The sequence below is a fragment of the Chaetura pelagica genome, unplaced genomic scaffold (assembly GCF_000747805.2).
Source record: "Chaetura pelagica isolate M959 unplaced genomic scaffold, ChaPel_1.0 scaffold723, whole genome shotgun sequence".
Taxonomy (NCBI): domain Eukaryota; kingdom Metazoa; phylum Chordata; class Aves; order Apodiformes; family Apodidae; genus Chaetura; species Chaetura pelagica.
In genome coordinates this window covers 31,203-54,753 of record NW_009952580.1, presented here as the reverse complement: position 1 = coordinate 54,753, position 23,551 = coordinate 31,203, and the positions used below count along the sequence as shown (strand labels likewise).

The 23,551-nt window shown below is 37.0% G+C and overlaps 1 protein-coding gene across 1 annotated transcript; it reads right to left on the bottom strand.

The window, feature by feature from the left end:
• Nucleotides 1–1,409: 1,409 nt before the first annotated feature.
• On the bottom strand, nucleotides 1,410–23,043 carry EXOC3 (exocyst complex component 3). The gene is made up of 12 exons (XM_009993623.1): nucleotides 22,861–23,043; nucleotides 19,853–20,072; nucleotides 17,964–18,645; nucleotides 13,357–13,474; nucleotides 10,664–10,789; nucleotides 9,237–9,337; nucleotides 8,630–8,740; nucleotides 7,725–7,875; nucleotides 6,251–6,373; nucleotides 3,540–3,701; nucleotides 2,117–2,244; nucleotides 1,410–1,743 (listed from the first exon to the last, which is right to left on the bottom strand). The coding sequence occupies exons 1-12, from the start codon at nucleotides 23,002–23,004 to the stop codon at nucleotides 1,572–1,574; spliced, it is 2,238 nt and encodes a 745-aa protein (XP_009991925.1). The 5' UTR covers nucleotides 23,005–23,043; the 3' UTR covers nucleotides 1,410–1,571.
• Nucleotides 23,044–23,551: the final 508 nt, after the last annotated feature.

Below are 23,551 nucleotides of genomic sequence, written 5' to 3'. Positions count from 1 at the left end.
CCCCGCGGGCAGCGGGGCGGGCAGGGTCCGGGCGCGCTCCCGCCCCGCGCCCCGGCAGGCGGGGACAGAGCGAGGGGCGCCGGGAGGGGGTTTGTCACGCAGGGGAAGCAGCACCGGTTTCACGCAGCAGGCAGAAGAGGTTACTGCGGCAGAGAGAGGGGGCATAGGGAGAGACAAAGCCGAATGGACCGATTCCCTCGGATAAACAGAAGAGCAAAACCACAGAAGCCCAAAAAACACAGGACTGAAATTGAAATTCAAGCCAAATCAGCATCTCCTCAGTAGTTCTTAACATAACTATCCAAAAATCATCCTAGTTCCTTTCCCCTCCCCTCTAAGAACACTGGTTCCCATGGGACCCGGAGTGACTCCTTAGGTACAGAGATGCCGACTTGACCCTTGATCTGTCTCCATGTTGCTCCCCCTGTCAACGACAAAAGTCACAATCTTTGTGTTGCCCTTTGTCCAAACTGCGGACCTTGCACATGTCTCTCCTGGGTAAGCAGCTGTCACCGAGAGGGGACAAATGGCACAGGGTCTGGGTGTTCGCAGGCTGAACAAGTAACACCTCCAGAATGTTCATTAGAATAATGTAGGCTCGTGCCTCCCTTGTACTTACTCTGACAGCTCTACTTCAGGTACTACCAGATCGTGCCTTCATTGTGTCCTTCATCCTGTCACCATTTTCTAATAAGATTGTATAACTAGAACAGATAAATACTGACAATTAGCTTTCAGCATTAATCTGAAAATACTGTGGAAATAAACTAGTATCTTGCATTTCCATGGAACTATTAAATCCAAAGTTTATTCACACTTCAAACAAGCAAAAAAAGATTAAAATGTGCTGTAAATCTATAAGGGTGCAAAGAATACATAGGTGAAGGCAGCAATGGTTTAAAGTTTTATTGAACAGGTGGTGTTTTGTGTGCTGTTTTTGTGACTCAATGACAAGAAAGATTGTACCTCATGTGACTTATTTATTCACCCTATAATCAAACTGCACAGTAGCAATTCATTCAGTTCCTTAGTCAGGAAACTGGTTTCATAATTAAGTTTTCTCCAATAAACTATTTTACACCAAAGGAAGTACATACACAAAGTATAAGGTGAAAGTGGATGGGGATGTTAATCAATGCTCAATGCAGTGCCATATAAAGATAGTTCTAAAGAGGAGTCTGATTAGGTAGGATAAGCCAGGTATGTTAGTATATCCAGCACTAGCTGAGCTCTGTTGGTTTTGGTGTAAATACCTTTATATGGCATTGTAGTGCACTGTGCAAACTTATTCCACAAGAAAAATGTATTTGCTGACAGCAAAAACAGCTGTAACCAATGGATCAGCAAAAAGCCCCCTGGCCATTAGATGCTTCATTCATTAAACGTGACTTTCACATCCATCTTCTTTCAGAAATCTGATTACACATTCCCACATCCAAATCTTTAGAAAGTAACATGCCTGCCAAGTGTCAATGTATATTGAACTTCACTCGAAACAGCATTGCCAAATTTGCCCTCAGTTATTTCAAACCCGTTGATCCCAGAACAGTAATGACACACGAAATTGTCAGTTACTTAAGAAGTTTTGGCACAGTTAGAGTAGGAACTGTAATTTCTTTGAAAATTGGCACGTAGTTTGGATTTGGTTGGCTTGGGCCTTGATCCAAAGTCTCAATGATAGTCTGCTTCATATCTCGGCTCGCATCGCCTCTTACTGTCAGCAAAGCTGCAATATGATCATCCCTGCCAAAGAAACAAGGTAAAACTGGCATTAGAAGAAAACTTTGCACAACATCTTGTCAAAAAGAGCATTTAGTTGGCATTCTTTTCATTCAGTTTCAGCAGGTACTTTAATTCTAGATCATGTATCTCATCACTCAGAACTGGCTTTTCCAGCTCGATATGCAGCACTGCTTTGGCTGCTCTTAGGACTCTAAAAACATATTTTATCCTCCCAAAGCATAGAATTAGCATTATTTTTCATTAAAAAGTGGCTACATTCTAGAATATGAAAAGTATGCACATATTTACACCTTGCTTTCAAATTCGCCCAAGACTACAAAGAAACAGTGATGTTATCCATCCACCTTTTAACTTGGAGGGCAAAGAGAATTACCTGATATCTGGGTATTTACTGACTAAAGTTGAAACTTCCAGATAGAGCAGTGAAGGATCAGTTAGCTTGATAACCTCTGCAATGGCTTCAATGATGTCACAAAGTCCTTCAGTGTCCTCTCCAGAGCCCTGCAAGATGAAAAGTGTAACAAAAAAGAATTCCCCAAAAGAAAAGCTATCCCCCCAATATCTACAAACAATCCTTTGTTATTTTTTCCCCACAATAGTCTTCAACTCCACAAACAGATTTATTTTCAGACATTAAGAAAACAAAATATCTGTGAATTGTCACCAAAAGCTTCTTCCCTCTTTCCCTGTTGTTCAGAAACCTACCCTCAGATGATCAGTAAGGAAAGGCGTCTCTTACGAACAATATGTTGCATTTACACACATGGTGATGCATTCTAGTCTTTAATTTTGCTAATTCGCCAGCAAAATCATTAGTAATAACTAATGGGAAAGACAGATCTCTTCTGAAACATTACTTAAAAATTGACCATGCATTAGCTTGCTTCTAGTCATCTGGCCACCAAGGCAGCTTTCAACAACTGTTCAGCTGAACTGTAGTATCTCTCTCATCTTTGGACTATTTATTCAGTTCCAGGTCATCTGGTCCTGCCAATCTCATTAATTTCATTTCTTTCATAACCTGTTCTATCAAGACCTTAATCTGAAGCAGATGTTACACGGAATCCCACATAATGAAGGACTCTGATGCACGAGTTCCCCAATATCTTTCACAGAGCAGAGATGAATGCCACCCCTTCCCCCAGCTTTTCAGGCTCTCTCTCTCTGCATTCTTCTTGAATTTTGTCATCTGTTTCATACGTAGTTAAAAAAAATGTTTACTATTAATTTTAGGCCTATCTTGTACATTGTTTCCCAAATACTCTTTCTGGCCTGTCTTTTTGACTTTTACTGCACTTTAAATGGAGTCAACATATTTGTCGTGTTGATTCTAAATGAATACTTAGGTTATGTTGCTTAGGTAGTAAGTAACTGCATGTTACTTAGGTAGTAAGTAACTGCATCTATTTGATGCAATATCACCCTTTTTTCCAGTCAGGAAAAGCAAAGCCTGGTTTTTTTGTGTTTTTTTTTAATTTTTTTTTTTAACAAAGAACTTCTTTTATTCTTTTGCTTACTACTACAAAGTCAGGATACCTATGTCTGTGAAGCCATTCAAATACTCAGCTGCAGAGAGATGTATGAACACCAAACAGTAGAAATGGTGCCCAGGTGCTTAGTGGCAGGCCTGTGTGTGTTCAGGAACTGTGCACTCCTCTGACATCCTTGATATATTCACAAGCCACTCAACACATTGGAGACATGGAGACCTAACTTCAGTCATTTTCTCTAAGCAGTAAAGGCGTAGTTTATTCTAAATTACCAGGCTAACAGCAGCACCCAAAACAAGTACTTACAGCTGCAAGCTTCTTAAACAGAAATCTGAACTGTTCTGCTTCTTTGATCATTCTTTCTGCACCCTCTTTTCTCTCTTCTGCATTTCTGAAGGATATACGTTTTAACATGATTGCTCTGATGTATTCCACAACCACTCTCCGATGGGCCTCAACAGTCATGGTCTGAAAGAAGAGAAAAAGGTGGTGGATTATACCAGTGGTACCTGCAAACACAGCCATTATGTTTAGTCTTCTAACAATTATTAGTCTTTGAAATGTGGATTTTTACATGTAATCACCAGTACACAGGTTTTGCTAATACCACACATTTTGATGCAAACAGAAATGAGAATCTGTCTTTCCAGGATGTGCCAATTTTGAGAAACAACACCACCAAGATATTTCTGATGACACACCTTAATTATTTTTTTGAGGTGCACAGGCATATCCAAAGACAGAAGAACAAACATGAAATAATTTGGATGAGCTTTAGAACAGACCTGTGCTTGGCCATGAAGGCTTGCTGTTTGTATCTGATCAAGACATGACCACCCATCACAGAGGCTTCTGCCGGAGAACACCAGCACACTGCATAAAGCACTGCACATCTCGCCTACATTATCTGTGCGCCGGGTCAAATCTGTTAAGAAGCCTGGAGAGCCAGCAGCAATCACCTTGTCACATCTTCCTTGAGTGCTCTGCTGTTCTGCCCTTGTCTTTTCATAGGAAATAGCTACTGATGACAAAACATCTGGTATTGGTGCAAGAGTAACGCTGAGGTTTGGAAATAGAGAACAAAACAAAAAACCCAAAACCTTTACATTTTTTTTCAACTCCAATGTAAGGAGAGTCTTAAAATCCACCAAGTCTTCAGGAGGGGTTTTTCTCTTTAAGCATGGTGGCAAACTTACTCATGATTAAGAAAATCCTGCATAACAGGTAGTCACAAACTTTTAATCATATTTTATTAGTATTTATCAAGCTTTACTTTCAATCAATATGAGCTTCCAGTTTCAGTCAAAATTCTGCAGAAACATTTCAGGAAAGGAAAACAAAACAAGAAAAGAGAAAATCACAGATTGCAAAGTATTGGAAGTCACAGCCTTCATCCAAGAGGTAGAAAATGTGATTCCAAGTTCTGCTCTCTCAGTGCAGAAATACCAGTTTACTGGTTGTTCAGGGATGGCTTCTCTTGCATTTTTGTAATTGATGCCAATTACACAGAAGAAAATGTACTCCACAGAATAGACCTTGGGAGACTGACACCCTCTGAAGAGAAAGTGAACATCTCTTCTACAGCTAAGAAAGGTAACCCTCTGAAAAGCCATCAGTGCAATGACAGGGCACATGAGGAAAACAGCAGAGCAGAATGACTGTAACATACAAATCCTCCTGTTCCAGAACAGTGTCTTACCCATTCTTTACTTAGCTGCTCTGTTCATGTGGCTTTTAAAAAATGGATTTTCAAAACAAAGTTACCAGGAATACTTTAAATCCAGAAAAAAAAGCCCACCCCAAATGAGGAGGAAAAAAAAGTCTCCCATCCAGTGACAGAACATACAGTGTAGTGTGGGGGAGATTGTCTTGTGGTGGGATACAGTGGAATAGTAGGTATGATGAATTCCAAAAAAACTGTGTTTGTCAGCTTCACCAGAAGGTGGCAATAAACACGACATGGTGAAACGTGACTGCAGAGATTGGTATGCACACTTAAGGAAACTCACGCCAAGCACTATTATCTCACAGTAACACACTAGGTCTGGAAAAAGCTGTTCAATGAATATAGACTAATTCTGGAAACAACCTAACATCTTTTGCATACTTTTTCTGGATTGAAAATGCATATAGTTAGCACACATAATAACACTTCTAGGATCTGCAAATACTGAAGTTTAAGAGGTCATCAGGGGAATTTCGAGCAGTCCCTTCTATCTCTTTAAGAGTTAAAGTAAGATAGAGTAAGTGTATGATTTTGAGACTGTGTCTTTTAAGCACTTCTGTAAGTAAGTAAGTAAGTAAGAAGCTTAGTAAGAGTTTCTTCAAAGACCTCAATTGAATCCTGATTGTGCTAGCTTCAAGTATTTCTAAGTCTTTGGGAATCATTTAATACATGCTATCTTGACCATATAAAACCGAATTCAATTCAAAAAAGGATAAAAACAAGTACAATAATAATAAAAGACAGAAGGACAATAAGAAAAATCCAGATATCCTTTAACAAACTGCAGGGGAAAAAAAGACGTAACATTAAGCTGCTGTAACAGAACTTTACATGAGCTACACATTTGTTAAACCTCATGGCACTAATTTAACTATGTCTCATTATACATACTAAAACTAGAAATTACAGAATGTCCATTTATTAAAAATACAATTACAGGCCTGCAAAAAGTTTCAGAATAGCTGATTCTATCTGCCTACAAACTTCTGAGGAGAGGCAGAAAAGTACAAGCTGGTAAGAATACCATCTAGTAACATGCCAGTACATTTTCTGGACTAAATCCTGCAGTTCTGATCTGTCTGTGTAAATATTATATGGCTGTGAACAAAATAAATGAGAGAGAGAAATGTTAAATTCAGACTTTTGCAATATGATTATAAACAGTTTTTCATTTCTGGTGATGAATCAATTCCAATTTTTGTATTCACATTCTGAATTCCATTCAGAAATTCCAAACCAACATGTTAGTCAGAGTACATTAGCAAATTATCATAGACTGTTTTGCACCTACCTTCTTGTAAGGCTTTTTTATTTTTGCAAAGTCATTGAAATAATCCTCTACAGTCACACAGATAGTCCCCACTGCATTAGACCCCATCAACCACTTCTTTGTCATCAGCTCATTGAGATGTGGCTGAGAAGGTAACGAACAATTAATCAGAACACATTTTTGACACTTTCATCAAATCAGTGCAGTTACTAAAAAAACGGGAGACAATTTTAAGTGACATACATTTCTAAGCTACACTCCCTCAAAAGGAATAAGCAGTCAAGTGTAAGAAAATTATGTGATCAGTTATCAGAATGACAATTGCCACAGAGTGCCACCCTGACATACACACTGGGTTTGTATGTAAACCAACTGCACTAACCTGAGGATTTGTTTCATATGAGTTCTCTACATTATCTATCTAAATGTCTACGCTAAATAAAAAAAACATAGGTCCAAGGACAAAAGTGGCTTAAGAGGTGATTATTGCAATTTTAAATATGAGGCACCTTTAAATTTTTGTGATAATGAAACTTCCTGCTTGCTGTCTTTTAACTGCTACTGGCTATTCAGTTGTTCCTCTTGGATGGGCCCATAAACTTCCTGTGCCTATACCACACCTGGTGGGCTATATGTTTTGCTCCTTCCCCAGAACTCCACAATACATAATTCCAGTATTCGCAACATCTACATACCCACCTTGCTTTGTTCTCCCCAGAGGAAAAGTTCTTTAGGTATTAGGACAGTATTTTACAAATCATAATAATGACATGAAGCTTGAAGTTAACTGATTTCAAAGAATGGTCATTAGAGTAGATGGGAGTGTATTCTCATAATCAATGAGCATAGTTAATGAGAAATAAAGGTTTTGCTTAAGAGCTCCAAGTTTATTTTAAACACTGCTCCCACATCTTCCTTACTGTGAATCACCCAAGTTGTTTACATTAGTTAAAAATATTATTACAAATCTAACAAGTCCTAGAACATCTGTCTTTGCCCCCTCAGTCCTCTAATTTCCCTGCCTCCCTCCCCAAACTCCCAATTTCTTTTTAGCTATAAAGTGACTTATTTTATTTTTTTCCCCTGAGGGATTCTATACAGGCAGAATTCTTAAACATGGACATTTATCAGCCAGAAAGGGCCCACCTTTAAAGTCAATTAGCTACATTACTTACAGGTGTACAGCACCTGTACAAAGATGGCAACAGTATCAGCAAAGTTTCTCAAATAATTCTTAAAACACAACTACATAAGACTAGTACAATCTGCTAGAAAATATTCACTATATACAAAGCACATGCCTAAAGGGATCCTGTGAAATATTCTTAAGCAACCTTTCAGCCTCCTACAGGCAAATGATACCAGTGAAGAAAGTTACTGACATTCACCTATAAAATGTTATGGCAATCAAAAGGCTTCGTTACTACTTAATTCCTGATTTATTTTTCCTTATCAAACAATTCTTCTGGTTTTTTTTGAGGGAAAAAGTTCTAACCTCTAAATCCATGAAGACTTCATCTAGAAGGCTAGAACATCCTTCTTTGGCAATGATGTCTAAAGTTGCATCCATGCTTGTATGACTGCTCAATAATGTGTCTTCCATGTCAGTTTTCAAGTATTTTCTTTTCAGACTGATTATAGATTCTCTGTGACAAATAACAACACTTTCCATCATACACTGATGCACAACTGTACTGCTACCAAGTTTTCAGAGTGCATACACAGAAAGAGACATACTAGACAGTCTTATTTTTGCAAGGGGAAATAATGTGAGTTGCTTGGTTTGGAAGCCCTACTTTAGTCTCTAGCATGACTTTAGAGGGATCAACCTATACTACTTGTATGCTGGTAACAAACTACTGCTGATATGTAGACATGAGAATGGCAGCAGATATAGATGAACATGCAGTTTGGATTGCTGAATACTGAAGCATGAGGAATGAGGATTTCTTTCTCCTGCTTTGATACTCTTAATAGAGGAAGTTCTGCCTCTACTTTTCTCCAGTTCAGTGCACCTCAATCATGTTTCTTAAAGGTCAGCTGTGGGAGATCACGCACAAAAGAAGACAGCAGGCCCCAGACAAACTAAGCAAAATGACCTGCTGAAATTCTAAACATTCAAGATAAATTTCTCTTTGGCAATGAAATTTTTGGAATAACAAGTGGATTTTCACCAGTGACGGGCAATGGCTTGACTTAATGAAGGCAAAAGCAATTACAGTATCTACCTCCTAAAATAGCATTATATTCAAACCAGTTGTCTTTGTTTAGTCTGTTGAACTATCTTAACTGAAACCCTCTTTGTATCCAAAAGAAGAGAAGGTCCGGGAACATGTAGTAATAACAAAGAAGTATCAATACTTATATTTCTCACAATATTGCAAGAACATGCAGACTTACTTAAAAGTTTGACAGTTGTTGATGACTGCAATCATGTATTGAACATAACACTGAGGATACTGACGATTTTTAAGGTGTTCCTCTTTATACAACTGTGCTTCATCTTTGTACCTGTAACATATACAAGGAATGGCATAAAACTAACAGAAATCTGTAATAACTTAAGTACACCTGTGGGACCAAATGCTCCTTAAGGGCCTGTCAGGTAGTATTTTAGAAGTGTTTTATAAAGGGCTTGTTGCTCATGTGATGTTTAGTCTCTGTGTTCTGGGCAGAATCCAGCCAATGAGGTGTTTTCTGTCTCCCTTAGGAGAAAGAAGTATAAAATTGAGACACAAAAGAAAGAACTGACTCAAAAAATTAGAGTCATTTGCAGAGAGGAACTGAAAGTGCCGCTCACCAGCACAGAAACACTCCTGTGGTGAAACTGGGGAAGGCAGGAAGAAAGCAAGAAAAGGAAAGGGAATTAAAACTTCGTTGCAGGGATATTATAGGAGAAAAATGAGGCAATAAAGAAACATTCACAGGAAAAACAAGTACTGGAATTGTAGGGACAAAGAGAGGCTGAGGCAGGATAAGGCATATATAATTTTAAAAATTATGTTACCTGGTTAGAAATGAATTCATTTGTTGAAGACATAGAAGGAGTACCTTTGTTTTCAAATCTTCATTTATCTGAGCAGCCACCTGAAGATTCTGCTCAAACATCTAAATTAAAAATAGGTTCGTTATAAAGACAGGCCTTTACCAGTGGTAAACCAAAGCCAAAATTCCTATCTTGTTGGAGACTGTCACTAGCACCAGCTCTACGTGTGGTTTTTTGGTTTGTGTTTTTTAAAACAAGCCCAGACAATTGCTGCCGACTAAGCAAAAAATCATTATTTACGTAAGTGTAATTAATAAGTTAGTGATAACTGTTAATGTATGCTGCAGTTTTATCCTGATAATGAAAACAGCTGCATTTTTTCTTCAGCAAAAAAGTACTTAATTTTCTAATTCAGTAGGAAAATGGCTTTACAATGGATCAAAGCTCTTGAGTAAGCTCCTGCAGCTAGCAATGAATAACCTTATAACTTTCAATTCCTCTGCTTTCCCCATATATGAAAGTAGTAAGTTCACATTAGTGAACGAGAAGGGGCTCATGAACTTCAGAAACAAAACTACACACAAGATCTATGTCACCTGCAAGGAACTGTGTTTGAGATGAGGGGGCTGGAAAGGAAGCATACAAAGCCAAGCGGAAACATGAGTTGCTTTTATGCTGAGTTTATTTTGAAAGTTTCACTGCTACACGAATCTCAACACTGCAGCTTTTGGCAGCATGACACTGAAGAGAAATTGGAAAGTAAGATAATAAGCTGACATTTTTCTGCTTGATAAAGATCACTTAAAAAACTTCCTATTTCTACTACCGACAGGGTGGTGCAGGTTGTTTTGCTTTGGGTTTGGATTATTTTTTTTCTTCAGATCTTAGAAATAGCCTTTTCCTTGCAGTTTTGAAGCTATTTAATAATTTGCACAGGCATTAATATTAAATGAAGCAGCATTCAAACAATAACATTTTTGATCTTCAACAGAACTTTTCTTTCCAGTATTAAGGTGTTTGTATAATAATTTATAGGAACAAATACATGCCTAACTACTTCAGCATCATTTTAACAAACTACATTTTAATAACTTACAAATATTTTATCTGGTAGGCTTACGGTACAAATTTACAGGAAGAGACCTAATTCAAAGCAGTTAACTAAATACAAATACCAACTAAAAAAAACATATTGAAAAATGTTTCTAATCTACACATAAGAAGAACTAAGTACTGGAAGTTAGAAGAAGAACTAAAAATACTCTAAGTATTAAAGTGAAAAAGGCAAATCCTCCAACTAACAACTCTACAGTAAAAAAACCAAACTATCCTTCAATAGACAGAGAAACAACAGGATCCCAAACAGTTTGGTTTCCCTGCCTCTCCATTCCCCCCAAATTCGGGTACTGCTTCTGTAGATTTTCTACAGTAGCCAAGTTCTCTTATACCTGAAAAACAATAGCAGGGAGCGTAGTCTGATAGTACCCATCTTGATCTGCTTCTGGTTCCGTTTCTTTTATCCAATCTTTTTTATCTGTCTCTAGTGCTTTTCGCAGCCAGCCAATGATGTTAGACTAGATTAAACAAAACAACCAAGAAAAAAGAAGTATTATTTAAACACAACAAAAAAACCCACCACAGTATTTGGAACAGCAGCCATTTCCATAATGAAGAATGGCATAGTAACTGAAAATGTCAACAACTCTTATCATCCTTACAGGATAAAGGTAACATAGATAACATGAGTACTGGTAAAATAGCAATGTAGTTTGAGTTAAACTTAGGCACATTTTGGAAGGGGTGTGTCCCAAACACAAAGAGCAAGTCCGTTTGCCAGAATCAAAATGTTTGCTGACTTCTGAGGCATTTATTAAGCTTCAGGCTTTGGGCTTCTAACTGAATTTTTCCACAACTGAAAAAATTAAGGTAACACTTAACATAGGAAAATTAGCACATATCTGCTTGTAGTTTCTTTTACCTGCATTTTAGGAAACTGATGCTTGCTACTGCTGGGGACAAAAACTCAGGATTGGATTAAATGAGTTGCATTTCTTGGAATTTAACTGACAGAGATACAATAGTTTGCTTTCCTTCCATCCAACAGCAGACAGTGAGAGCAACTGTTGTTAGAACTAGATTAAGCCAGTTTTCTGATCACTTGCATGACCCACAGACCATGGACATCCTTGCAAGGATAGGTAGTAAAGATCAGCATGCCTGCTAAAGATGCAATTGGATTTTTTAATTTCTATCTAAAAGTAATTATATTAGTGTGCCCTACCATACAAAATTAAACATGACCAGTAGGCATGCACAGAAGGGGCAAAGAGTCTAAAATAGGTATTTTTTTCTCTTTAAAATGTTTACATTTTTAACATATTCAGTCAATACCTTTTGGTGCAAACTATCAGCAGATGGGATAAAGAAAGAAAATGAAAATTCTAGTGTCTTCCTGCACAAGAAAGGTTGTTGACCACAGAACAGCAGTTTTCTTTCTGACTACAGCAGTGGTCTTTCAAGTGCTGTACCTGCTAAGTACACATAGCACCATCTTCAATTATGTGAAATTATGTGCTATCTTTATAAGCATGGAACTGCTCTGATGATATCTGATTTACAAAGAAAAATTAATCTTTTAAGTCACCAGCCCAGACGATATCAACATCTTCCACCTTAAGATCATAATTTACAATAATGTTTTTTTCTGGCTGAGGTGCTTGGAAAAAAAAACCCTATTAAAAATCTGTTAAAATCTATTACACATCAATATTTAAGATGATAGTCACAATTAAGAAATACTTTCATTTACCCAAACAGAACTAGTTGTATTTTGTTTATAAACAGTTGGAAACAGAACATCAAAAAAATAAAATAAGTTTTTTGGGGATGGGTAGAAAATTGGACCAAGCTGAATTTTGTGAAACAAACAGGCTGTTTCAGTATTTACTGCCTTAAGAAGAATATACAGCCAAAAATCACAACCAGCAAAATAAAACCACTCTATGTTAAACAGACTAGCAAGTTTGCCTTATTTTATTTATATAATAGAAATACAAAAATGTTCTATATATAATGTTTGCAGTGAGTAGGGAAAAACATTTCTGAAAAACCAATATAGGGGTTTTTTTTTCCATATTAAGAGGGGACAAAATAAATTGAAAGGAATTTCCTTAGTCAAGCCAAAAGTAGCTTGAGAAACAAGCCGATTGGTTTTTTTTTGTCCTAAAGGTAAGTGCAGAAAAATAAACTTGCATAAAAGTCCTAGCAAGCTAATGTGAAGGAGAGTCTATTGGCAGCTTCCCTCAGACATAGCAAGATTGGTTCACATTATTGTGATGAATAAGAAGTCCAAATTGTTGCTGTTGCTGGGCATTTTTTAGTAGCTAACACATCCAAACCAACAAAAACATCCCTCCTCTGCTTGGCAGAGCTCCTAAACATTTGAGGATTAGGAATCCAATTAACATTTTAAGAACAGCAAGTCCAAAGTTCCAACTATCCCAATATCCAGTCTCAGAGGCAACCAAGAGTGGATCTTTAAAGAAAAAGAAATTTAAAAACCTAACAATCACATACTGATTCCTTTTCTGCATAGTTGACTGACTTCCCGTGACTCTTAGGATAAGCAAAAAGTAGTGTCTTTATATTTAATATGCATTTGGAATGGCATCCACAAAAGGAAGTTATGCCCATGCAGTCAACAGACACAGAAGAAAAAAAAAATTAAGGACTCAAAGTGGCAAACATAAACATCCGTGTTACCTTGAAAAGAGCACACCTGTATCAAATGTTGATGTAGTTACTAGAGGGACCAGGATACATTTAGTGGCTTGTGCAGGTGATGCCTAACATATGAGCACTATGTATTTGGATGAGCAAAGAAATTCCTTCCTTTCTAATAAAATACCATTGATAAAAATCTTTAAAGCATAATTATTCCTTGAAATATCATGATTCACATCTATAAAGTTATCTGGTTATAACTTTATAAAAAAACCTACACATATTATATGAAAATTTATACAAGTAATGATACCGAGTTCACATTTGGCACAAGTTTATTTAGATGTAATAGCAGCAGTTGAGGTGCTAACGCAGCTTTATATTCATTTGCAGGCATCTTTGAGTTATTATTACTCACAGTAAGTGTTGACATATATTTGCTGAGAAGCTGGTCTACCACATTTTGTGAAATGAGAGCATTCAGAGAATTGACATCCACTTCAGGAGACAGTTCTGAATTTCCCATCATCTCTGTACTAAGTTTAAAAATAAAAAAAAAGAAATAAGGAAGACATTGCAGATTAGTACAGAAAGATGAGATTAAAGGTTCAAAACTATGCAGCTTCTTTGTATGACCACTGTAAGGGGCAATCTTCCAATATCTATACATTTTGAAAAGTTCTTAATAGTAACTGCAACAATAAATGCATTTATAAGGAATGTAAATAAAGCTTTATAGAAGAACAGGATGTAAAAGCTATAGCCCAGCGTATAGAAAAAGTTACAGACATTTTAAATATTCAACCCTCTCGTGTTTCTAACTTATGTACAAGAATTAGTGATTGCTTAAGACCGCATAAAAGCCAACTGGTTCAACCTGTGGACTCTTGATAGGGGATGTTTTTATACGACTCACATTTCAGAGACAATGACAGACACACATTCTGAATTTCAGAATGGGAAAGATTAGTGAAAAGTACAAAATATTCTGCCCACAGTTTCTCAAAAGAGCTTCTGGTGTGCTATTAGTATCATATCAACATTAAAGCTAGAGCATATTAAAAGAAAATCTAATAAAGCTTCCTCTATTGGTAGAAAATACACCTAATAAAAGAGGAGGAGGCATCTCTTGCATGCTGAATCAAAAGTGGGCTTCATGGGTACTGTACAACAGCTATACTTGCCTGCAAAGGAAAACTCTTGATTTTACAGGGTTAGTATGAAACCAGAGCAACCAAAAATATTTTTACAAGTATTAAGTAAAATTAATACTTCACAGTGATAAGTTTGCATCTATAATTTATAAAATTATATGAGTTGCTTGTGTAACTAAAAAAAACCCCCACAGCTAAAACAAAGCACAACATAGGAGGAACTCTAAATATTTCATGCTCAAACAAATCAATAACTCAAAACCACACTCTTCAGAGAGTGCTTTATTAACAGTTCATGAAAATATATTACATCATAATAACATAAATTGTTTCACATGCTATTTCTAGTGTGCTTTTCAGAAGGAAGCCACAAAGTCTATATTTGCAGTGGCAACTATAAAAAACAAATAGTAAGTAATAAAAATAAATTCCTAAATAAATGTTTCATTTGTATATTTCTGCAAGTTAAAGTTGTTCTCTGGGTACCTGCAGTGAGTCAGCACAGTGGTGCTTCCACATAACAAACAAAAAAAATAGTCTCAAGGCACTTAAAAAAGCCCCAATCAAACAAAAACAAAATTCCTGTCTTTGAAACCATAAAAGATACTGTAACCGAACACTGTACATTTTTAGTCTTTCAAGGCTGTAGGAAAAGAGACTGAAGATCTTTCAAGTGGCTCAAGCTATTCAGAAAACTGAACTCCATTCTGTTGCTGTTTACATAAAGAACACGCGTGACAACAGGACCTGCTCAAGGCTTATTCAGGGGAGACGTGAGAAACTGTTTATGGCACTGGGCCATATGACACCATCATATCTCTACTTCACAAGGTCATAGAGACATTAAACCCTTCTCAAAGCTTCTCAACTGAAACCCTGAAACAAAGATCACAGGCTCCTCCCTCTAGCCCCCAGTTACAAAAATTCTTCCTATACACCAGTTCTGTTTCCTGCTTGCTACCAGTCAAGTGTCAGGGGAAAGAAAGTGCTAAGACAACATTCTCACAAGTGTCAGGAAGCTCCTAACTATAGGGAAGAGTTATTCCCTTCAACAAAATGTTTATAAACAAGTTGAGATTTTAACCAGAATTGTATTATTCAGAAACTAACATTGTAAAAGACTTCCATTCTGCCTCCTGTGCCAGACTTGCCACCAATTCTGCTCTGTCTTATAAAAAAAAAAAAAGGTACTTTTATCTAGAGACAACATCCAGCTAGACATATAGCACCTTACTTCAAGTGAAGATTGTTGACATTGTCTGTAGCAATGCTGGTGAACTCTTAGCAGTTTTGTCAACACTTGACCAGTATTTGATATAATGGTATGAATAGAAGCATCAGGATCTTATGCAACTTATATTTTTCCTAAAATACAGGTTGGAGTCCTGGTCCCAACCCAGCACAGGTTTTGTAATCGCAGTGTGTTTCCAAAGCTCTCACTGATTTAAATATAAAAGACAAATGCATCTAGCACAGTAAAACTGCATCCCACTCAAATATTAAAGGCTATTATTCCACATGGATCATCATATTATTTCTTAGCTATGAGATGAACACAGTTCTGAAAACCATTTCCAAGGCACACTTTGGTAAAGTACAACGTGATTATTTTAAAATTCCTATCTTACAATGATTATAAACAGAAATTATGCATGGCTTTTATCAGTTCATCACACAGAAAAAGCCCTGTGCTTTACTTAGTATTTTCTCAGCTAGTTTTGAAGCACAGCTGTAAAAAGCAAATACAAACACAAATGTATAGGTTCCCTCTAATATTCTATGATGTCTAGTAAGAGTAAAAAAATATTAAAAAGCACAAATCACAGAATATTAGAGGCTGGAAGGGAGCTCCAAAGATCTTCCGAGTCCAACCCCCTTTAGCATCTTACACCATATAGTGTGTTCCATAGAAGTGAATAAGGAATGGAACAGCAGTTTAGAACCTATTTTTCATGCAGGGAACAGAGGGTGAAGTATCACAAAAATACAGGTATCACTATGTCGTGTAGACAATCCTTATTCACAGATTAGTGTAAACATATTCCTATAGAGAATTGTTTATTACATTAAGAGATGTCTAATGAATGAGATTTGGCAAGCTCTGCCAAGTATCCTGCTTGAGCACTTTGCTTTTCCCACTCACAAGCCTGAGACAATATCTTCTTTCACTGTGCACTACAAACATACATAACAACTATCATCCTCTTTATAACAGTTTATCACAGAATCACTGCCTTCTCAGGCTCTTTTTTTTCTTTTAAGAAGAAACTCAAAGCCTTAATTTTTTTCCCAAGATACCTCTAATTTCTATCACACTTGTTACATGGATATAAAGGGGAGAAGTGCATTTTTAGATACCGTTTATCCTATCTACTCTTCTCACTTCCTTTCCAAAATGTTGCCATCAGGTGCTACACACATAACTTACTTTAGCAAGATTGATCTCTTTTGCATTTGTTTGTTTTGTAAATAAATGCAGCACTGGCTTTACTCCCTCCTTTTGCCCTCCCTCCTTTTGCCCTTCCTATGACAGAAAACACGGATTGAGAGATTTCGTCTTTGAATTGTCTAACTCAATAGCAATCTGCTCTACTTTCTGGGGGAAGAGCAATTTTAAGACCATGAACTGCCTTACTGGAACATTAGCCTTACGACATTAAGTGAAACACCTGGGCACTTACAGTTACAGAGATTCACATATTTCTAATTCATTGTGGATTTATTTATCTGGCCTTCTATTAAAAAGAAGAAAAGGCTAATAAACTCAGCTCCTTTACCACATCAGTAGCTGTAACCCTATTAGTAACTGCATCTCCCCTATATGCTGCACATGTATGTAATTGTGCATTAATGGGTGCTCCTGATTGTTCCTTGCAGGCAGAAAAAGCAGAACTTTGCAGTGTACAGTAAAGTCCAGAGTTCTAAACAAAACAAGTCTTAAAGCTGGTTATAAAACAGAACAGTATCATCCCCTACGTATATGCTTTACGGTATTATATTCTAAACCTGTGAAACATCCAACTTGTTGAATTAATGAGCCTGAACAACTGAAGATGGTAAAAGCGTACACAGTGCAGACTGTGGATCAACGCCAGCTGTTGAGAACAGGATTACAGTCATGAGGCACAGAAAGGCTAGCATTACTTTTTCCCCAAATAAATTGGTTGCCCTAGTAACTACATGCCAGTAAAAACTCAGCAGTTGCCATTTGAGCTGTTTCGATCACCAGGATGAAAAAACAAAAGAAAATCAAAAGCACATAATGCTTAAGTTATCCCAACAAATCACACCACTAAAAGGAAAGAGTTTAAGAGTATAGCAGGAGACAAACTGCAAGCAGAAATTCTTCTATGTAAACAAATCACCACATAGTCCTGAGAGAAAACCTAAAGGAAGTTACTACATTCTTTCCATTTAACAGTAATGAAGCAATACCGAAACAGTCCCAACCCCTGTAAAAAGAACAATAGAAAGTTAGTAACCATTACAAATCTTCTGGGGCTGTGGCCAACTACAAACATTTTGTTTCGATGAGACAAAAGTCTCTTTCGCGTTTCCCGATACTTCACCAAACCGGTAAGCAAATACTCAGCGACTGCAGATTCAAGCAGATCTTATAACTGCACTGAATTTAAAGCTTACAAAGCTACCAAAATAAATAAATAAATAATGCACTAGAAAATCCAAACAAATTTTAAGGAGCAATTCCCAAAAAGTTAAATGCATAACAAATATCAATGCAGCATGGACTTCAGTATTAGCCCCTCTTTTTTCTTCTTATATGTTATTAGACATAAAATATTCGCACATAAACCGTGTTTTGTATACTTACTGTCACCTACTGCTAACAGGAATGATGAGGCGACCTTACCTTTTATATGTATTTAAAACCCAACTTAGAAGGCTAACAATCTCATTTGCTTCCAGATCCTCTGCAGCAAGTTCTTGCATGCGGGTGGACAAAGCCTGATGGTACATATTTAACAGATTGTTGAAAATGTCATAATGTGGAGGAAAACATTGATCCAGCAGGGTTTTAGCCACAAGCAGGTCATCAAGGACATATTTACGTATGATTTCTAGATGGCGCACAAGCCACATTTTGTCAGATTCTCTAGTATCTGCTTGAGTGCCTTCGATGCGTGTGCTAACAGTTCTTTCCAAAATGTTGAACATTTTTTCTTTCCATTTCTTTGGTCTGCCAGGAGGTATGAACCCAGTTTGTTTTTTCCGGTCTAACATGCGCCTGTCAATTTTCTCCTCCCTCTCAATTATCCTAACAACAGAAACGAGCAAGGTTGGATCTCGACGGACTGTAACGAGAGATCTTTGAACCACCATCCAAAGTTGCTTTGCCAACTCCTCAGAAAGTTTCTGCATATCCCCAAAGTATGTATGGATGAGGTTCATGTCATGTGTGTTTTTGCTGTCCATGCGATACTGCTCATACATCAGGTTATCACGAGAACACTCTAAATCCATCAGTTTCCGATGAGCTTGCAGAAGTTCCCCTCGCTCAATCAGATCCTGCGTCTCCCTGACTATCTCTGGAACTGAAACCAACAAAAAAGAGGAAAGAAAAAAAGATGTAAAACAATGCAATCAAAATACAAAAAAAATAAACAAGCTGGAGAACAGCTGCAGTAATTATTTTGGAGTAATTAAAAGGAAATTCTTTTGAACTGTTAAAAAATGGCTAGTAAATGCTATCTGTAATGTATCTGCGTAAGTAGAATGCTCCACCATTGACTAGTGGCTAAACAAAGATCAAAGGAAGTGCCAACAAAATAGAATCTCCTTTCCCTCCCTTGCTCCCCGCTTACAATAAACAAAAAAGTTGATGAAAGTCCAACCTGGTATGACTGGGAAATAATTTTTCTTAGTAGGTACATTTTGTGAACTACTATCAGGAGAGAAAGGGAGAGAAAAACGACTATTTAAATGATATCAAAGGGGTACGATAGGTTTAGATCCCATTATGGGGGTAAAATTAAGATAACTTATAAGCAGAAAGGCCCTGGCAAGGAATTCACCCTGATTCAAGACGGGATGGAATGTGTACCAAAAAGGCTGGATAAAAGGATTCAAGCAATCCCATTTTCTTTATCTTTACAGTATCCATTATACCACATTAATTTTATTTAATTTTGCAAACCTTCCTAGTTGTGCAAGGAAGAAGTATCTCCTATTTATAATTTCTTTATGCATATTATTCTCTTACTTAACACAACACTGAGGGAAACCCTCAAGGCTCCTAAATGTTGTCTGAGAAAGACTGGCAAGGAATCTTTGACTAAAGATCTTGTCATTTCATATTTTGCCTTTGCTTGCAAAAAAAATTCACTTCTAAAACAATTTGGGACTATTTTCACCCACAGGATTCCTGTAGGTGCCCAGAGTATTGGCAACACTCCACAGCTTTCCAAATTTTCCTTTTGTACATGTCAATTGCATATTACAATTTTTCATACTAAACATGTTACCCCAGCTGCCTATGGCTAGCAAGAAGTTTCTTTGTGACTTGTGTCTAATGATGAGATAGGCCAGACTGGAAGTTCTTAGAGGGTAATTTAGACTCAATTATGTATTAAATGGTTAGCAGCTGTTTCCCTGCACGCGATGTGTAGGCGATTCTTCCTTAATTCTTCATTCCCAGAGAAGCTTAAATTTTTCAACACTACTTGAAAACCTTACCGCTCGTAAGAACCATTGTACAGTGCTTTTGGAACATGATGGATTATATAAAGAACATTAGATTACCTGAAAAGATATTCTTAAGATTTTCTACAGCAGCTGCCAGTTGACTATGTTGCACTACAGCATCCTTAACATCCTTGAGGTTTTCTATGGTGTTGATGCTCTGTCTCCAGTCTTTATTGACATCTATCAAAGACTGCTGAATGTCCTTTACATCATTCAGTGCATTGTGCAGTTGACTTAAACCTGTTCGTACTCCATCTAACTGTGACTGGATTGCTGCCTTAAATAAAAACAAAAAGACAAAGAAAGAACTCATATCAATCCTTAAAGTTCCATATTTTCAACATTTCTCAAGAATTAAGTTTCATTTCAGCATCTAACATTTTTCAGAAGAAAATAAACTAATTCAAAAGGTAATATAGCTTACTAGAAACATGTAACTGACTCTGTGTGCACATCATTTTTTTTGGAAGTTCTGAAGTTTTATCTAGTTTTAGAGGACTTAGATACAATTGGTTCACCCACAAAGCTGTCATAGCATCTTAGGTTAGATCATAATCTTTATAAATCTATATTAAAGCAGCCAAAAAAAGCCAAAATAATCACAAGGAATCCAGTCAGAAAAAAAAAATAATCAAATTGAATAGAATTTCAACCCTGTGAAACATCAACAACCAGCCGTAAAGAGAAGTTGTTGATACAGGTATCTCTTGTAACAGGTGACACCTGAAATACTGACTGTTCAAATAGGCTACTAGTCCTGAGTATCATCTGACAGTCCAGATACCTTACAGAACAAGCATTATTGTGCATACCTGATTGAAAGAAATCAGATCACATCCACTGCACGTTTTTTATGTATGTATTTTTAAAAAGATGTGACAAAGATGAAATCAGCTGAGTGGAAAATGAAACTGGAAATAAGAGGCTTCAAAAGACAAGACAAATGCCAGACATCAGTGAAAACTCAGTTGCATATCTCAAGGACTTGAAATAACCAGTAAACAAATGGGGCACTAATGGTTTTGCTAAGCTGAAAACACTTTTTTTGTCATACTGTTAAGGCAAAAAAACTTCGGTAGTCATGGAACTTTCTGATAGTAGAAGCATAAGAGGAAATCCTGGTAACTACAAAAAGCATTTATTGTGTTTTAAATGTACTGGAAAAGTCCCAGAAGAATGCAGTGATTCTTAAACTGCTGCTGTTTATGTACTTTCAAATTATGACATGCTGATTTTATTGATAAAAATATATTTTCTTGTCAGACTCAGGACAATTAAGCAGTGGTAAAGCATTTTTATACAGTGTCTATCTATAGAACTGCTGCATTGACACATTTTCCCCCTACAGGAACTGAGGTAATTAGGATACTGAAATTCAATATGATACTCAAACACAATCTTCTGAAGCTGACCATAAACCATTTAAAAAGTCACATGACCATTAAAAGTTCCAATACTTCTGATTCAATATTTCAATTTCTTCTAAGGCATTATCTTCCAAGTACTACATATTCAAATTGTTGCCTGTTTAACTTTTGCAGAAACTTGAATATGTTAAATAGTAGCAATCACTAATCTTGCTCACTGACACAAACAGGCAAGGAAAATGCAAAAACAGACATCCACCCATGTTCAGTTAATCTTATAATAGTCAGCTGGGTCCAGGGGAGAGGGATAGGGAATAAGCATTGTGGACTTTGCTTCCTAGAATGAATATTAATCTTAATTTGCACTGGCCACCTTTGTATTAAAGAAATTAACACAAAACCAAGCCACCCTAGGAGCAGGGCTCAAAACGTCATTTTTATCTCTTTTCAAGCAACTGCCTTCAACACTAAGTCATGGAACCAGGATCCTGGCTGCCTGGTCTCTCTAAGAAGCTTGTGCATCACTAACCATCACCTGTTTAAAAAATGCATCCTGAAACGATTAAGGGCTATGGAGCAGGTATTTTTTACCATCTAGAGATGACTGTAATTAAGGAAAATAACAAGGAAACTTCCAAGCTATAAAGTGGATTTAGGCATTTACAAAAGTATAAACTTATGTTTAGTCATCACTGTCTATAGAAGCAGCCAGTAAGCAAATGACTGTGCTCATATATTATAAATAGATCACAGTAACTAAACAGCTGATCCATTATTAATAGACTCCACTATATGCATCCTGCCTTAAATCTGAAAAACCCAGCCCAAGTCATCAAGACAATTTTTGTTTCCATGCTACAGACAAAAATTAATGTGTAGTTTGCTAACAGGTTTTTTCACCATCAAGGCAGATAGGCTTTCATCTATTTCATGCAGACTCCCACAGAGAAGGAGCCACAAACAGTCATAACATAAACTAACTTATTCTGAAATCTAAGCTTAGATACAATGTATACCAGCTACTTTCATCTGGCAAACCCACAAACATTTCCCAAAATACTGTTCTAAGTCTCTACTCCAATTACTTAATAGAGTGGTCTAAGATGACCGCTGGCTAGTGCATACCACTGAAGTAAGCAAGCACAGAACACAGTAACATACAGACACTAAAGCTAGGATGACCTTACTTATATTCCAGGCCAAGTCTGTGTATGCATACGTGTGTGCATGCACTCACACGTACATACAAAGAAGGGTGACAATCACAGGGTACAATTCTGCAAGAGACAATGTCATACATTTTAGCTATCTTCTAGAAACCCATGTACGAGTCAGAGACTAAACTGACCAATCTGTTCCACATGCAATCACCAATTTTGTGCTACAAGTTCAGTATTCAATCATTAAACCAAAGGTTTGTTGGCTAACAGGCTATGGAGCATGAGGGTAGCTGCCCATGGATAGACTGCAGAAGTTCCAGGACATAAGAACACTTGAAATGCTTGAATAAAGATATACAGCATTAGTTTGTGTTACTTGGAGGATGCAAAGTTTCCTTTGTGGATGCAGAGCAAAAATTAAATCCATGGTTTAAAACTATTTGGATGAAAATGTAGAAGGAAAAAAACACGGAATGAAAAAAACCAGAAAGTACATCCATGCTGCACAACAGACACTCAAGTTTATCACACTTTGTACCTTCAGTCGAGCTTCTACTGAAGCCTTCTTACGAGCTTCCCTCCTGCGATACTGCTCCACTTTATCCAGCTGATCAGGACGCTGAAGCATTCCCGCTACTCTCTGAACTGCTGTTGCAACTGCTTCCCTATCCGTTTCCTCCATTCTTGATTAGGACCTCAAAATGCCTTCATAATTTAACAGTGTCCTGAAAAGAAACAGGACATTTTTAGAGAATATATTTTCATTTGATGGCTATGTGTCATTTTACAAGTTAACAATTTGAGAACTAACTTTGGCAATGAGATCTGCAGCTTGACAGAAGCATCATTAGAAAGCATTAAAAACAGTAGGAATCAGAATTCTTGAAGAATCACACTTGAAGTCACTTAACTGTTCTGTTAGTTTACCTGAAATGTTCTCTGGTTATTGTTTTTCCATTACTTTGCTCTCTGTAAGATTGTAGCAAAAAACTAAACAACAAAAAAACACCAGCAAATCTTCATTAAAAATAATTCTATCTTACCCTTGAGTAGGTTTGCCTATGAAAAGAGACATGAGATAACCACAAAAAAAATCTGGTGGCAAGTCCAAGAAAAAATCCTAACTCTTCCTGAACTAGAATCTGTTGGAGCTGAGAAAACCAGAGTGCCCATGCAAAAGCGCAAATTGGGTACCAAAAGTGTGTGGAAACATAGCTGTGGAATTGTAC

Excerpts from the sequence above, each read along its gene's own strand:
- EXOC3 (XM_009993623.1), bottom strand. The coding sequence starts at position 23,004 with ATGGAGGAAACGGATAGGGAAGCAGTTGCAACAGCAGTTCAGAGAGTA. Across the intron at positions 10,790-13,356 it reads AATATATGTCAACACTTACT|TCTAACATCATTGGCTGGCT; the intron begins GTGAGTAATAAT and ends TGTTTAATCTAG. Across the intron at positions 6,374-7,724 it reads AAGTCTTCATGGATTTAGAG|CCACATCTCAATGAGCTGAT; the intron begins GTTAGAACTTTT and ends TTACCTTCTCAG.